Here is a 17834-nt window from a genome sequence, read left to right as displayed (position 1 = left end):
AATACCAGGGTGAGAAACGGCTCCATAATAAAAACAAGGAATGTTTATTTTCCACAAACGTCTACACACATTCAAAATCAACGTCCACTTTGGTTGCGACGAAACCGGGTTGAGTCCAGTTCAATGGCTTCGGTTGAAACTAAAACTTGAGGCTGATCACGTTATGGCTTAAGCATGAAACTTTGGCTGGTCGTCGTCATGTGCACCAACGAACAAATTTGGCCTGAAATCAGATCAGTGCGACGTCCACTGACGTCGACCACGATCTTCCAAAATAAGTCACCGCTAAAAAAAAACACCCGAAATATTGCCCATGTTAAAGTCGAGGACGATAAGAAGCTGACTGAGAGCGGCAGGTAGTAGTGAGGAGTATTGCTCAAGGGCACGCCACTCCTCTCCCCCAACATTGCAAGTGTCTTACGTTCACACGTCACCACTGAAGATGCGCCACATATTGGTTCACTGTTTCTTCACACGTTATGGTGTGCAGTATGTGGAACCAAAAACGGTGACGGGAGAAGATGAAAGTATCAATATGGAGTGAATATTTGAGGATGGATTTGAGAAAAGGACGTCGAAAATCTAAGCTGAAATCATTGGTGTTCAAAACAGAGTTTGATTAAGATAAAGCCACCATCTTCATCCAAAATGTAGCGTTAAAAAAAAAAAAAGTGAATTATGTAATAACTGCCAAACACCACATCCCATAATTTGCCCAGAGGGAATGATTATTGCTCCATTTCCATTCAACATTTGTGATGTCAACATGCGGGTTTCAAACCCAGAACTGTGTTTGACTTGAGCTAACAGGAACTAAGCCTCTTAGCTTAATTTAACTTTCCAAATATATCTGTAGCTCAGTGACTCCCAAATTATATTTTCACATTTCTTACCAAAATATGATAAAATGACGGAGGTGGCGACAACGAAAGCCAAATTTGTCTTTTAAGTTAAACTCCGGAGCTGTACTTCTGAATGCAGAAACAGAGAAAGCTCTGAAGGTATTTGCGACTGAAGTTCATCTAAAACGACTCAAGTGTAACTCCTAAAAGAGAAGAGCAGCATGTTTTCCATCTGGACCGATCACCGAGTCACAGCTCTGACACCCTCCAGACTCGTGATGCCGCGCAGGCCCGGTGTTAAGATTGCATAGCAGCCGACGGAAACCAAGAATTTCTCTCCAGCGCCGACTGCGGTCACGAAAACTAAGCTTATGTACACACGGCGTGATCCGACGGAGAGACTCAGTCATTGGTCGCGAGTGTTGGTCCCCCACCCTCCCATAAATAAAACACAAATTGTCAGTCACTGACCCGACGTCACGCAGGCACAGGTTCAGTCCCCACACGCGCGTTCATGTGTCCGTGCTCATGACTTCCTCTGACGCAGCGTCTCGGCCGCGCCGTTCAGTTTGCTCCGCCCGGATGGCGCCGGGCCGGTGGCAGCTGAGCTGCCGTTGTTGACCGGTCGCTCGGTGTGAACTTCCTGTTTGCGGCGACGGGTCTCTTTGTAGCGGAGCGTGATGTCACTGCAGTGGGGAGAAGGGCCGGGGGGTGGGAGAGAGACGGTGAGGAGGCGAGTGTCACTGCTCTCGATTTACGATCTGCAGGTCAAACTAACTAAGGATGAAACTAACTTTGACTGATGCGTGATGAAAAAAAAAGAGACAAAAAGAGCAGATGGGCAGAGTGAAAGAGGGACAGTCAGGATTACACCATGAGAAGAAGAAGAAGAGATGAGAGAAGTACTGAGAGAAATGATAAATGTTAGGAGAGATGGAATGGGTGGACACACACCAGAGGACAGAGAAAGAGAAGGAAGGTCAGAGCAGAGACACGCTCATCAGAGAGGGAAAAAGAGGGACAGATGAACAAATGAAGACGAGGGGAAGGAGTATGACGTCAGCAAGAAAGAGGTGGAAAGCTGCAGAGAAGATAAAGTGAGAGTGGAGAAACAAGAGAGCAGAGACAGAAAGCAGAGAAAGAAAAGAGCAAGTGACGGGGCACAGAGAGGTGAGACGGACCGAAGCCATCCTGCAGACCTGCCAGATGGTGCTCCATAGCTCACAATAGCATCAGTATTTGGCAGGTAAGTCAGAAACTTTCATCTCCGATTCTTGTTGTTGCAAAATTCAAGTTCACTGAAACCGAGTTTCCTTCTCTCAAATGAAAGTGCAACACGGACTAGTGTTTCAGTGAAGATGAAAACTTCGACTCACCGGATGAAGAACCTCCACAAGGTCCAGCAGAAGATGAGGAGGATCCCCAGGAACCAGCACTGCATGACGAAGAAGGGGATGGGCAGCATGATGGTGTTGGGGTCGTACTTGACCACGATGAGGAACTCGGTGACGGTGATGGCGGCCACCAGCCAGGCCTGCTGACCCAGCTTCTTGTGGAACTTGCTGCGGGAGTGGGAGGGACAGTTAGAGACCCGGGAGCGGGCGCTGGCGCTGACAGCGGCGACACTCACGGGTCGTCCATGAAGTCGTAGATCTCGCGCATGGCCACGCCGCCCACGTTGACAAAGAAGACGAGGCGCAGCAGCACCAGGTAATGTTCCGGAGGCATCCACAGCACGAACTTCAGGTAGAAGGTGTTGAGCTCTGCCAGCAGGAACTGAAGAACACGCCTCACTTACACACAGCCTTCACCACAAGACGTCTCAGTTGGGGATTCCTGACCATGAATATGATTCCCAAGACGGCGAGCCAGCGTCTGAGGTTGGACGCCGGCTTCCACTCGAACTTGACCCAGCTGTACGGGGTGAACTGGAAGGCGATTCGCTTGATCTTCCCCCTGAGGAGTGGCGGGCGTTAAGACGGCGACTCTACTGACACAAGGGGGCGGCGGAGGGGGTCCTACTTGTAGGTGGGGATGTTCCACAGTCCCTGCCACTGGTACGGCTTCATGGACAGCCACGCCAGCGTCTTCATCCCGTAGTAGATGCCGAGTCCGTTACACACCAGGACGTCCATGATCCACTGGAGAAGAGCGGAGGTCAGCGGATGGTTCCACAGGCAAAACTAGCAGAGACATCGGTACGTACGTGATCCCACCAGCACTCGGAGAAGTTGGGCAGCTGGTGCTCCAGACTGTACTCCAGGAACTCAAACATCACACTGATGATCATACACATCCACCAGTCACGGATCACCAACGTCTGAGGGAGGAAGAGAAGGAGGGAGAGGACAAGTCAGACATGGAAAGAGATTGAAAACAGCTCTAACTGTACGATTTACTGATGACACTCACAACATTTCAACGTTGTTCAAATGCTTTGGATAGGCAAGGTCAGAAATATTGTCGAGTAACATCCAAAATACATAAACATGTAGTTTGGTCTCAATAATAAAAGAAAATAAATCCACCATATAAAAATATTGAATGTAAAAGAAAAAAAAGAAATGTTGGAAAACAAAACAAAGAGACTCTAAACCTGAGACAGAAGAAAAAAGGCTTATAGTTAAAAAAAAAAATTCACAGAGAAAAAAAATCTCAAAATTTGGGAAAAAAATAAAATCCACAAAAAAGTAAACAAAAAATGTAAACTAATTTATATGTATTCATCATTTTTTTGGCAATAAAAATTGATAATTAATTATTTCTTAATTTATGATGCTAAAGTACAAAAATAAAAATCTAAAAAATCCTAACATTCACAAGTAGAAAGAAACATTCCACGTTTTAAACCTCGAGCAAATATTCATATTTTAGCAGAGCAGAAAGACTTGAAAAAGGAAAGCACCAAACATGTACCTTAATGTACCATCCGAGAAAGTGTGCAGGAACAAATCCGTCCATCTTGTCCTGAAGAGTAGGAAACATGAAGTGGTGTCACCCTCTGTCTCAGTAGGATAAAGTCGCAGCTAGAGGGCGCTGTTGCAGCATTTGTCTCACCCAGAGGTTGTGGAAGGGGTCCGTGGTGTTTCCTGGGTCATAGATAAGGCAGTTCCCTCCATAGTCTCGCTCAGGGAGGGCCACCCCAAGTTTAGGGTCAATGAACTTCATGAAGTGTCGTCCATCATGGACAGTCTGAAGAACACAAGACAGTCGTCCCCCTTCAGTACTGGACCTCACACACAACCCTCAGAAAACACGTCCATCAAGAGATCCAGGTCGACATCCACACTTGTGCTCACGCCTGGTGACAAACTGACCTGAAAGAGGATGAAGATGAGGAAGAGCTCGTAGACGACGGACACGCAGAGCCAGAACCTCCAGTAAGCTGCAGGGAAGAGACGATGAGATCTTAGTGGTCACAGAACTGAAGCACCTGTGTGTCCGCGGATCAAAAATAACCACGTCACGGCTCCGTCTTCCGTCACTTCTCAGCAGGGGTCGCCACAGAAAGCCTCCCACCCTAACCTCACTCGACTGGCCGCTCTCCTCACGCCACATTCACTTCCAGTCCTCCCTGACTCACAGCTCTTCCTCTGATCTAGTGGAGAGCACAAAGCCTCTCTGTTGCCCAAAGACAAATTCAGGGGAACGGGAAGAGTCAGGGGAAATCAAACATCCACTGATCCATGAGCCTCCCTCCACACGGACTGGAACAACTGGGGGGCACGAAGGAGGAACAATTTGAAACCAAGAAAAACTACAGATTAGCAACGGCAGACATGGGGCGGCCATAAGGTCGCGTCCCTATAAATACACAACTTCCCGGTATTTGCTGAGAAAGAGTGATTGGTTCCCCATTTGTGAGGTGTTCTTGAACGCCGGTTTCTCACCACACATGACCGCGTAAACAGGAAACAACACTCTGAAACGTCTCACTTTCACCTAACACTTCAGTGATAAAGCGGACAGCGTCAGACTTCATGTTCCGACACACAACACTATGTCACTGTGCGACAGGAAAACAAAGGAGTTAGCTATGGTGTTTGTGTTGGGATTAAGGAATAAAATACTTGCTGGAAAATAATGGGCGTCTGGGGAAAAAATAATGATTTATAAGAGTGAAAGACACAAAAGGTTGGCGTGGCAACTTCTCCCTGAACCTGAAACATGTCAACACACGCTCCGCACCAGCGGCAAAACTAAAAATCCTGACCTACATTTACGACCTTCCAGCGTTCTTTGGTCTAGTTTGGACCTGGACTACATGAGTGATCGTTTATTGGAATCCACATGACTGAATGGATCATTGCAAAGCCGAAATGACTGATGAAGGCACGAAGGCGGAGCCTTGTTGGTTCATAAAATCAGTTGGCTGTTGTTTAACCAGCCAGTCCAAAAGCTTCAGTGTGAGTGGAGTTCCACCTGAACTGGCAGAACCGGTCAGCAGTGTGAGGCAACACGCGGGCGGAAGGCGGCCAGAGAACTGACACGAAGCGAGACAAACGCTGCGGAAGGCAGGGAGGAAAAGGAAAAGCTAATGCTGTCGATTGAATAGGAACAATAAAGATTAAATCAAAGCCAATTGTTGCCTCACTTCTCTTTTCCGTTCCCTAAAGCCATTCCTCGGACGAGACATGCCGGGAACCATCTCGCAGACCATTACAAGTATTGATCCCCCCGACCCTTCCGGGGGAAGATGAGCCGCTCGAGTGAAGCCGCGTATCCATTAAAGCAGGTAACACTCTTGAACTGAAATGATCTCAGAAACGCCGACAGATGCAAACGCAGCAGAGAGAAAGGGAAGCAGAGCACTGGACGTCTCCAGGTGAGTCACAGGTACAGGCTGAGAAGACAAAGCGACAGGCGAGGTGTCGGGCTGGTGCTCACCTGGGTGAGGCCGCGTGAAGGGTCCGTCTTTCGCTTGTGTGACCCCGAAACAAAGGAAGACTAGGATACTGGCCACGATCCCCCTGCAAGAAAACCATACATTTACCATCTGACTCCAGAGCACAGGAGACTTAACCGCTGCAGTGCACTGTGGGATTTTTCCATTTGCACCTCTCTGGCTAAATGTCACTGGCTTTTACTCCAGAACAGTGTCACATGACAAGATGATATAAGGACCTGCCATTTTCCAGTCGCAGGTTCTTTGTGACCCTTTCATCCAGATGATTTTATTCCCGCACAAAGCTTTCTTTGTGAGGTCAAATGTCACAGATTTACTGTGACAATCCAAGTCATTTATTAATGCAACAAACCTCTAACAAACTGCTACACAAGCTGCTCCTCAAACTGTGTCCGCACTATGTTCTAGGTTGAACACTACAACCTGAGATGAGCAGAGTTAAATGATGTCATTGTTCAACCACATGCTCGAGGAAAGAAGGACTCGAACTGTGGCGGTCGTCTCCGTCAAGGTCATGTGGAGGCGTCTGGAAGTCGACCAAGACTTTGGGACGACTCGCCGGCCACTTATCGGCTCTGACTGATTACCCAGGTTGGATTAGTCCCTAAAGACTCAGTGAGATTAGTCAGTTGATGAACATGTTGGAACCCGGTGACGAGGAAACCAAATGTGCGAGTGACGGTGCTCGAACGCTTGTTTACGCTAAACAGGGACTAGCGTTAGTGAGTCTGAGGGAGGAGGCAGCTTCTCCACTGAGCCCGTCTGCACTGACGGAGGCTAATCTCATTAGCAGCCGACTCATTGCGAACACCAACACACACACAACCTGTCAACATGAGTGAGGACAGCGAAGAACATCACTTGACGACGTGTTACGTCAGAAGAACTTGTGCTGCTGAGGCCGAGTGGCCTTCTGCCAACGGGAGTTAAAGGTGAGCAGGAGATTTCTGGGTTCGCGGCTGCGTTATCACTCTGACCTGCTTTTTTTTGGCTTGACGGGCAACGCGACATGACACAGGGGTTCATGACTCACCAGGGAGAACAGTCACTCACACAGAGCAGGAATGTGCAGCCAGTGGGCCGGCGCTAAACCAAACCGCTCTTGAGAAGGACAGTGGGTGTTCTGTGTAACTGATGCTGTATACAACATGAACTGCTAGCCTGACATCATCAGCCAATCACAAGACATTCCTGAGCCAGAGTGGAATGGCACCAGGGTCGTCCAGATATCAACCACCTCATTCCTGTGCTGACAGGTAGCCACTCCCAGCCCCGAATGGACGACTGAACTAAGCTCTCTCTTTCCTGAGATGACATTCACATGACCAAAAACAGTGAACATGTGACTAAAAACCAACATTTCAAACACATGGACGACGTCCCCGTCGACAGCCCACAGCTCGGATGAAAGCGCTGAAGCTCGCCCTTCATAGGATCAATAAGGCTTTCGGTTCCAAGACGCAGACCTTTTAGTGTTGTAGGTGGTGTCCTGCGGCGTCTCCTCCAGAAGCGTGACGTAGACCAGGGCGCAGGTCAGGATGAACAGAACTGTTACAGTATGCGCTCGCCTGTGGAGGGAGAGAGAGGAGTGAGAGGGGACATGACGGCAAGGGTGGGGACACTACACCGACCTCTCCACACTGTCTGCTCTGGAAACTCCTAGGAAAACATCACAGATAAATGTACTCATATGCATTTGCTGGTGGTCAGCCAGAGAGACTTCACTTTAGTTAAAACTCATAATGGTTCCCAAATGGGCTGCAACGACGAGTCAACTGTTCTCATCGTGGTCTAAGCACAAGTCAGAGAAGAAACAGCTGAGGCCATCATCGCAGCCCAAATTGTCTAACAAGGAAACGTCAAAGGACGCAAACAATTCACACCACATTTTGATGAACTAAAATAAATAATATATAAAAAAATATATAGAGTTTTAACACTACACAAATGTTTACAACAACAACAACAACAAGTCTTTTCTTTATTCTAATATTCCATTTGACAACACTAAAATCAGACATGTTGCACATTGTATGCCGACTAATCGTAAATAATGGTCAGTTGCAGCCTCGGTTCCCAGTAACAGGATCCTTCCTCCGCTAACTAAATGCACAAACAAAAGAGAGAATAAAGTAGTGATAATACATTTCGACGTCCAGAGTCGGATGCTGGGGGTGTGTCATGACATCTTCATAGAGAAACGGCTGAGACAAAAGCTCAGTTTGGACCCTCCAGTCTTCAATGCAGCACCGGAGTCTGAGGACTTCTGAGCACGCGGACGGTGCAGAACGGCTGAGTGTGCATCTGCGCTGTCAACTCAGCATTCACCAGAGGAGAAGCTGTAGAATACAGAGCGTGCGAGCGCCCTGTCTGCAGGAATTCCAGTGCAACAGGAAGTAGAACTACAACTTCAGTCTGGTCAAGCATGAAAGATGCAAGATTAAATGCTTTAAGGTAGAAACCTTCTGCACGAGTGGAACGTCAGATGCTCTTGCATTAATAGGAAATGAAACATGGATAGAAAGTTGAGAGACAGAATGGACAAGCTTTGCCCCTCAGCTGATGCAGGCTAATCTGACGGAAGCCGTCGGCTGACTGCTCACACACAACCCAATCTTTGGCATGTGTCCGTCATCCTTCTTCACTGTCCTTTTCCAGCTTAATCCCGACAGACAACGGCACAAGATTAGCTCTCATTGTGCATTCCTCCAGTCCACTCGGGCATATCAGAGTTCTGATCTACAACAGAGTGGCATTCCTGCAGATCACAGTGCAGTCAGCATCCTGATAGCAACAACAACAACAACAAGCAACCTGAAGTTAGAATTAACTTAGGGAACAATCCATTCGGAAGGATCAAGCTCTAGGAACTGATAAGGAGGAAGCAGAGGGATAAGAGACGCTAGAAGTCAACCAGGTTTGCAAACTCACAAATGCTGCTGCGGCTTCTCAAACGTCTGCTTCAAGGCTGCATTCCAGGTCATGACATCACGAAGACGTGACTGTCGTGATTCGAGCCGCTTCTCCACAGGAACAGCAAGTGACAAGAAAGCGGCAGCTCGACTGAGAATCTCCCCAAAAGATGACCAGGTGACATCCTTACGAGACGCTCGGATCAACTTAATTGGCTTGTTTCTACGCGGATAAGCGGCACAGCGACTGTGGATGATGGAGTTCAACCCCAGAACCTCTCAGGGAAGCTCATTGTGGCCACCAGCTCATTCTTAGTGAGAGAAGAAACAAAAGCTGATAAGAAACTGCAGCTTTATCTTTTGGCTAAGCTCTTTTTTTTAACCTCAAAGGATCCTCTATCATGGCAGTGATCAGATACTATTCATCTCACTTGACGCGCTCCAAGTCCATGAAGTGAAACAGGAGAAAGACCACTAAGTCAGGAGCCAGGAGGCTGGAATGCTTGGTCATCACTGAACTCCTGAGTCGGTGGACTGTGAGGAAATGACCAGCCGGGCATTTTGGGTTTCTGAAGAAGCAGTTCCAGATTTTGTGCAGGGTTTGTCTGCACATTTGTGAGTCTTGCCCAAATTCTGAATATTTCCTGAGTACATCATACGAGAGACAAGTGTGTCCACAAAACTGGAAAAACATCATTTTACTGCGACGCACCATTTACTCAGAGCAATGTTATAAAGAAATACCTGTTCTCCTCCACTTTTAATCTCAGTCTAAATCTCACATGTTCCCTATTTCTCCTTTGAGGTTGACTTGATGAAAAACTATTCCAGGTGGCACAGATTTTTGATCTCAGGCCAACAGTGGAGGAGTGCAGCAACATTTTAAGCTTTTAATGGTGTTTCTAGGTGAAAGTATGGAGGTGCTGTCAAGGGTTGAAGAGGTGGCAAAATTCTGAAGTTGTCAGAGCAAAGGTTCTGGGACAAAACTTGGAATGTTTTGGGGGATTCAGGGTCAAAGCAATAGCAGGTGATTCCCGACTGAGCTGCACGTTTCGGTGCTTGAACGGTGTCCATCTAATGACAACTCTGGGAGGGTCGTGCATTCACAAAATTCAGAATTGATATGTTATATAATCCACTTGATGGAGGGACGACAGTTTCACACGGAATGTGTCTGTCACAAGTGTTTTCTGAAGATTATGTGTATATTAGTGCAATCTCACTCAAATATAAAATAGAATATCAATGGAGTTATTCATAAGATACAAGGATAATGTGTGGTCCATTCAGGCAAAATAGCAATTTGAACAGCTCATTCAACTAGTCGTCTTCGGGAATGAGAAATAACTTCATGTTCACACTGCAGTCATCGCTCACTTTTAAATGTTGAATAGTGTTTTTGTTGTCTCCACAAGATATCATCGATCAATTTCAGACCATATTAATCATGATAAATACAAGCCTTATTTTGAGATATTTCCACATTGCAATCGTTCAGAATTGTGAAACAAGTGAGGAGGAGCCGGAGGATCGATGTTTACAGTTCAGCTGTTCTCACGCCCAGAAGGTGAACATGTTCAGCAATGCCTCCCAGTGCTCCATTAAAGCATCAGTTATGATTGATCACACGGCATCAGGTCACATGGGCCGCACTGAGCAGCCGCTGAGTTCATCTAATTGAGGGCTGGCAGCAGAGGAAGTCCCCTGTCCTTCCTCAATGGAAGGCCTGCCTGCGGCCCACTCGCCTCGCCTGTTGGTGGCGCCGGGTGCGGGTGAGTTCCAGGGGAAGCACACACACCTTTCCTGCTCCTTCATAAACTTTAACAAGGTAGTAAACAGGTGACTCATCTGAGAGTCACAGCGAAGAAGAACTTCACTTGCGTTTCACTCGCTGCACCAGTGTTTTCATTTGCACCAGCACAAAGGTAAATATCAGAAACGAGAGCAAACAGATGACTGAGCAAATAGTGAAAAGATTACAGCAAAAAAAATTGCAGAGTTTGGAGTCTGAATGTAGGACAAGTGGCTTCTGCCCAAAGTCTGAGTCACCGGGTCAGGCCGAGTGTCGTAAGCACTCGCTTCTTGCTCCACCTGTTTGTCAGGAGACAGTGGGGAGGGGAACCTGACTTCTCTCCTGCCTCACTGCCGCTCAACATGATCCTTGTAAAAACCCCGCAAGAGAGGAGAAGTCACCAGAATCTCCACCAGCCTTGTGACCAGCACGAGTCAGTCCTTCCTCTGACTCACACGTTTCAGTTTGAAACTACATCCTCATGCGAATTCTTCGCAGCACAGAATAAAACACAGTATCGACAAGAGATTCCCAGGTTCGGACAAAAAAGAAAAAAAATGTTGAGCTTGTTTTTAAATTTGAAAGGAGCAACATTTGAGTGGTAGGCAATGACAACTTTTTATGATAGTTCAGGGTTCACCTTATTTCCAGGACTTGTATCGTTGCATAATGATCTTAAAATGGAAACTGTATTTAAGTGTGCACAACTGCCAAACAATTCAGGCTTCCTGGCATCAAGGAAAAGTAGTTTGACCATCTGCATCCAAAAATAAACAGGAAATGGCACTCACCAAGAAAAGAGAGACACACTGGCTGCAAAGCTCACAGTGTCTTACCGATCTGTTCCCACATGAAAGATGTTTTAAAGGTAAAGACAGCTGGCTTACATGACAGGGCTTTCACTCCTGAGTCAGCGAAGACTGGCACCAACTCCACTGAGAATAACTCCACCAACTCACTGACTCATGACATGGCAAGGAAGCGAAGAATTAGATGTTACGTCCTGGGTCTTATCAAGCTCAGAAGAGGAGGAAGACAGGACCCAAAACGGAATATTTTCAAGTCTGTTTGGCATAGATTGACTCACAACGCATCCTGCTCTTTATAAATACCCGTTTGGGTTGATGATTTGCAGATAGACCATGACTCAAACAACCAAATGGTGAAGATGAAACAGAAACAAAGCCTCCCACCTCCAGCTCGTGCACAAAGAGAAGGCTCGCTGATGAAGGGAGGGAATGATAATGATAATGCTGCTTCACAGGCTGAAGGTTTGGTCATTCGATCAGACACTGGAGATCAGGACATGAGGATCCAAAGCAGATGTTATCTTCTGACTGAGTGATTCAACAGCAAACTGTATGAGGATCACTGAGGGTGCTAGTGCTAGCGTAGCGACCAGGAGCCATAAGTGGAGATGTAAGAAAGAGTGGGTCGTCCATCATATTGGTCACGTTTTAATAACAACAACTCAAAGGAAAACGACAGCGCAGCCTCGGTAGAGTCTGAATGTGACGGTGCACAGCGCACCAGAGGCTGTCACAAGAGGTCCAGTCAGGAAAAGTGGCATTCCCCGTGGTGTGATTTACAACTTCCACGGCTGTTGGACCAGTCAGGCCTGTCGCTCACAAAACATCACACGCACCGCTCATCACATCAGCCAGCCTCAGCTCTGCTCCATTTACGGAATTAAAAACAGTAGCGTTCAAAACCCAGTCGGTCCGCCTTTTCTAACGGTTCAGTGTTTAAGGATTATTGCACGATGACTGTCATGGTTATAGCACTTTTGGGAGGGTTTTGTTTGGCTGCAGCAGAGCAGCTTTGGACGTCAGAGGCAAGTGCTGCTTCAGCAAGGAGGACCTTCGTCGAGTTTGTAAACGTGTTTTCAGTGTCTGCTGTCGACTTCAGTTAGAAGCGTTACCAGTCTGTGAAAGACTTCATGGCAAGGTTTCACTTATCTTTGAACTGTTGCAGCAGTTAGTTATCAGGCTTCTTCATGACCTCTCAATTCAAAAATGACACTCCTTTAAACTGAACCAAAAAAGACAGCGACACTGGTTTCACTCACTGGAGGCTAATTAACTTTTCTGTGGTTACAAAAGTAAGAATCACTCAGGTGTCTCTCCTAGAAGCCCCTTCTTTTGTCAACAGTTTTTCAAATTTCTGAAGTCTTAGATTGTTCATTTCACAAGTATGAGTACAGCAAATTGTGCGCACATCGTGACAGCCGTACCCCTTTAAAAACACAGAACACCACCACAAGCATGTCCACTTCCATGATGTGTTATCCACTTGTTTCCACTTGGTTTTAATACACTTGATCACATGAGATTTCATCTATAAAAAGAGGTCATTATCGTGAAGGCTGGCGGCTCTAAGCCACTAGCGTTTAAGTACAGCAGAAGAAAACATTTCCTTGTAGCGGACTGCAATGAAACAAGAATTGGTGTTGAATCTATTTTGGAGTTCAATCCCAGCTGGCCATATATAATGACTAGTCGGGCTGAATTTGGCACCAGAGCCAGGAGTTGTAGCTGTAAAGTCCCAAGAGGATTAACAACAGGAAAACAGTAGGAGACCTTTCACCTTTCCTTCACCTTAACAGCGTGTTGGAAAAAAGGTGAAACACTTTCCAAATCCAAGCTGAGAATACGTTGCCTTATTTGAACCCTCTTAGCAGGACGACCTGCGGCAGGTCACCGGGGTCCTGGTCTCTCTCAGTTCACCTTGCAGGCTCCGGGCTCAGACAGAGTCGTGGCAGTGCGATTCGCTGACCAACCTGCAGGTATCACTCACCAGAAGAAGGTGTTGGTTCCGTCGTCGTAGACCTCGCACTCGGTGTTTTTCTTGTGCAGCATCTCTCTGGAGGACTGCTTGGTCACCTTGGCTTTGCTGGGGAGGTTCTGGTCCGGACAGCCGGGCTCCACCGGGCCGCTGTACTCAGCTGCAGTGACGGTCATCGATCCGCCTTTCCTCGCCTCCAGCTTGGTCATCGCCGACGATGATGAGGAGGAGGAGGAGGAGGAGGAGGAGGTGGAGGAGAAGGAGGGATCCTAGCGTCGTCTTGGCATCCGCCCCGCCCCGGTGGCTGTCAGCATCCTAGCGGAGGGAAGCGGGCGTTAGCTCGAAACTCTGGAGGAGAACCTGAAATTCCCGTCCCTCCGGAGGGATGAGACTCGGAGGTTTCGCCACCTACTGGCGACCAGTGAAGGGAAACAATGGCGACTCGTGCCGCTGCTGCTGAGGAACAAATGAGCGGGAGAAGGAGGGCAGCTTTGCTAGCACGTTAGCCGGCTGCAGCACTTGACCTTGCTGTCAACTTCACCGACGAGGCTCTTTCGCAGCCAAACAGCCGCGGGGACAGACTCCCAGCCTCTCGCTGCTTCACGAGAAAACTTCGCGGTTAACGTCACTTTTGACTCAGAAACACTCACCGCGTGTATGTTGGCAACCAACCGACGTCCGCCGCTACATCTGTCCACGAGACTGGAGAGGGAGATTCACCGTTTCACTCCTCTGTTTCGCTCCTTCATGAGAAGTTGCACCAGCGCTGACAGAGCGAGCAGCGACCGCTTCCAGCCGAGGACACCACTGCCGTCTCGGCTACAGACGCAAACATCACATGGACATGGCGTCTGTTGACGCTTAAGCTGGCGAGTGAAGAACATCCTGTCCGGTCTCTTCACAGTAAAAGCATGGGCGCGTCACATTAAATAACACTCCCGATAATCATTTTCTAGCAGCACCTTACTGTTTAAATTCCGCACTAACCGACGATCCAAATATTACATATTAACACCCAAACCTCTTCTTCCAACTCCACATGTCTAAAGCCCCCAAACCATGTGTCTCCAAACTTCTCCACGTGTCCCTCTGATAGATCCATTTCTGATCTCTCTCCCTACGGCAATCTCCATATCTTCATCTCTGACTCATCTAACTCTGACTCCAGAGTCTCTTTAAATACATCATGTGTTCTGCTCTGACGTGTCATGGCTGCACTCTCTTCTTCATCTCATCATCTCAGCTCATGAAAATGTATTACAACAAAAAAAAAACTAAAACATGTGCATAATATTAAAAGAAATGTAGAGCCCAGAATGCGACTGAAAATTCTTCTGGATGATGAGGTGCATTCTACAATGGCACACAATAACTGAATACAAAGGACAATTTCATGATGTTAGTAAATGATTGAATAAAACTTGCATTTCATTTTGTCTATAGTTTATTAGTAATCAACTGGAGGGTGCGGATACGTTCAAATTATTTGTCAGAAAACTAATAATAATAAAAAACTTCATGAATGCATTGTCAAATTTACGAACATCAACGCGTCAGCTCTTATTTTGAAGTGCATGCTCAATTTCGGACCTATACGATTCCACCTTGACAGTTGTATGAAGCCCGACAGTTAAACTTCGCTCGTTAAGTAAATCGCGTCTTGATAAAAACGTCCCGATGTCCACCACTTCAACACCCACTTACTCGATTTAAAAAAACTCAAACAGATCCATTAAGTATTTATTTTAGACCGGAAATAGGAGGCGTTTGGTGTTACGTCACACTAGTTTCGTCTTTGACGCGAACATGCGAATCTTTTAAATCAACTTTTAAAAAAAAAATCAAACAACAGGATCTAAAGAAGTTCAAGAGTAAAATGAGTTTGATTTAAACGAACAATTTTATAATGCTGTTTTTATCTGTCACTGGCAGCTGATCGAACAAACGCACTTCACGCTTCATGATGAAGGTCGCTGTAATGCCGTCAACTCACCACAGAGAGGCGCCAAACAACCGCTGCTGTTTCTGCCATTGAGCGTGTATTGACTGTGGTGGATGCAAAGAAGGATGGAGGATAACTGGTGGCAGAGAGGAGCTGGAGGCATCTGCAGCTAGAGGCAAAGCTTGAAGCACTGGGGGCGCCAAGACTTCAGAGGGTTATAAACAGTGGATGGATTCGAGCTGCTTACTTGAATGAGAACTGAATCCCTCCAGGCCGCAACAGACTCTTCCTCCTGACTCCCTCAAACAAAGAGCCCCTGCGTGTGGCCAATGTTTCCAGGCCATTCAGCCCGATACAGAGGATCATTTATGGATACAGTGACGCCCCCCCGGCAGGGCCCTCTTTGAGCCACACACTTGGAAAGAAAACAGCAAGGTGGGTTTACAAACGGCGGAGCAAATAAAGCAGCTGTTAAGGGCTGTAAAGGACGGTCGGCATGAAAGGAAGCGGGTTTTAGTGGACCATCAAATGATTGATGGAACATCGAGGTGTTCTGTCGCCTGTTTATTGACGCACCTTCAACAGCCACTCTGGCGCAGGAACACCATGTTTTGGTTCAATCATACCTTACAAGTAGCTGTTCTGGTGTCAATTCATATTTTTCTTAAACGTTTTTAGTGGTTCATATTTTTATACACTTAGATTTGGCCAAACAACATAGCCGTAACACAGCTTTGTTGGCCCAAATTTCATTTTTTTGTTGGGTATTTTAGCGTGTTTTTTATATATATATATGTCTTAATTTAATAAATGTAAAATAACATAATGCATTTATTTATTTAATCAAAAAATAATAATTCTCCCAAAATGTATTTTATTTTATTTTTTTGCACCATTACATCTCTATTACATTGGTAAAGAATATCTAAAATAATTAACACATTTAAGGATTCCCCCCATGTCATAGTTTAATCTTGCATTGTTACATCTTAAAAAGCTTGTCAACTTTGAGGATTACTGATCAGAATCAGCAGCCAACGGAACGTTTGCCGTCCCAACTGATTTTATTTGATTATCCCATGTATTGGTGTCCACAACTGTCATGTTTGCCGTCATTATTCAATTAATAAATTCAATTATCTCTCCTGATAAGCAACTGTCGAGCCAGAAACAGTTTCATGATAAGATCACAGCGAGGAGAAAAAGTGAAACAGAAAACACATTCCAACATTTACACCCAGTTCTAACAGTAAAACACATCTTTTACTTCAGTAAGAAATGTCTCTGTATGAAGTCTAATATCCACAATCCAAATTAATAACCATTAATGTACATGGTGTCCAAATGGCAAAAGTAATAACACGGCATTGAGTACTTCATTAAAGTAGCTTGGCTGTGACGAACACTTTCACCATTCGCAGTATTTATTGGACTGAAGTACACTAACATCACTCTGGTGTGGTACTGGAGTAGTAACAAAGAAACGTTTGACTCAAAAGGTGCTCGTTCAAACACTTTATTCAACTAGAAAAAAAGGGGTTTTGATTTTTTTTTTAATTTATGTTGAATAATTCATCAATTAATAGACTTAAAATGACTGAGCTCAGAAATGTTTTGTGTAAATGACTTTATGAAGTAAAAATACATCAACATTCATGAACTAAATGAACAAATAAAAATAAGAAATGGGTCCAAAAAAAAATACAAGGTTAATTATGAACTAAAAATCCTGTTCCTGCTCAGTTTAAAAAAAGGATTTCAATGTAGTCGCCTGGATTTGATCAGACAACTTCACTGTTCTACAGGAAAACAAATTCAGCTGGTTTGACGCTTGATCTTGTTGAGTGAGATGAGTGTTGCTGGTGGCCACTTCTGAGGTCTGAGACTCAGATCAGAGCCACTCTCATCATCATCATCATCATCATCATCATCATCATTTGGTGGAGCGGCCATTCAGCGTGGAAACAGTAGCAGGAAATCGCGGTCAGTGCGGGCGTGTCGTGTCCCCTCAAATGGCCGCATACAGTTTTACAGGTGTCACGTGGGTGACCTCTGCCCCTCCTCCCACCACCCGCTGGTGTTGCCTGCAGCGCCTCCACTTCAAAAGGCTCAGTTTGTTCAGGTGAGTGGAAGGGGGAGTGGAAACCCCCCGAGCAGGAGAGGAAAACAAATCAACCCCCCGACAGTGGAGATGTGAAGTCAGTGGGCAACATACAAACATCTGGATGACACAACGACAGGGAAATGTTTGCCAGCGACAACTCAGCTTCTTCAGCTCACGCTTCAACCACATCCGGATGGCACCGTGGAAACAGACACGTCTGGCTTCCGAGTCCACATCTGGACTTGACTGATTTCAAGTACATTGCATCACAATGGCAAGGTCTGGATGGAAGCTTTGAAGATGATGATTAAGAGATGTTCTTCCAGACAAGGAAAACATCTGGATCGTCGGCCGACATTCATTCAAAAACCTTCCGATTTGATCAATAAACAGAAGAATGATTCGGTTTGACAGCGATGTCGACAACATCTGGATGACACTATGCTGTGTAGAAACTTGGTGGTTTAAACATCTGGTTTTGAAACGTTTATTTTTTTTCTTCTTTTAAAATGAAAGGAAATCAAAGCATCTGGCTCGGTGTTGAAGATGCAA

At 46.1% G+C, this 17834-nt stretch overlaps 1 protein-coding gene across 2 annotated transcripts; it reads right to left on the bottom strand.

Moving 5' to 3' along the window:
* Positions 1-28: 28 nt before the first annotated feature.
* ptdss2 (phosphatidylserine synthase 2) lies at positions 29-14092 on the bottom strand. Of its 2 annotated transcripts, XM_053885558.1 has the most exons (13): positions 13887-14092; positions 13249-13551; positions 7215-7316; positions 5730-5812; positions 4160-4227; positions 3900-4034; positions 3759-3809; positions 3049-3162; positions 2865-2983; positions 2684-2798; positions 2473-2618; positions 2219-2404; positions 29-1528 (listed from the first exon to the last, which is right to left on the bottom strand). In XM_053885558.1, the coding sequence occupies exons 2-13, from the start codon at positions 13443-13445 to the stop codon at positions 1369-1371; spliced, it is 1476 nt and encodes a 491-aa protein (XP_053741533.1). In that variant the 5' UTR covers positions 13446-13551; positions 13887-14092; the 3' UTR covers positions 29-1368. The 2 variants fall into 2 exon arrangements, with proteins under 2 accessions (XP_053741533.1, XP_053741535.1); XM_053885560.1 differs by lacking the exons at positions 13249-13551; positions 13887-14092 and adding an exon at positions 8680-13129.
* Positions 14093-17834: the final 3742 nt, after the last annotated feature.

This window comes from Synchiropus splendidus, chromosome 14 (genome assembly GCF_027744825.2).
Source record: "Synchiropus splendidus isolate RoL2022-P1 chromosome 14, RoL_Sspl_1.0, whole genome shotgun sequence".
NCBI classification, from domain to species: domain Eukaryota; kingdom Metazoa; phylum Chordata; class Actinopteri; order Syngnathiformes; family Callionymidae; genus Synchiropus; species Synchiropus splendidus.
Note: the sequence above shows the minus strand (reverse complement) of the source record. Positions and strands in the feature narration are given on the sequence as shown.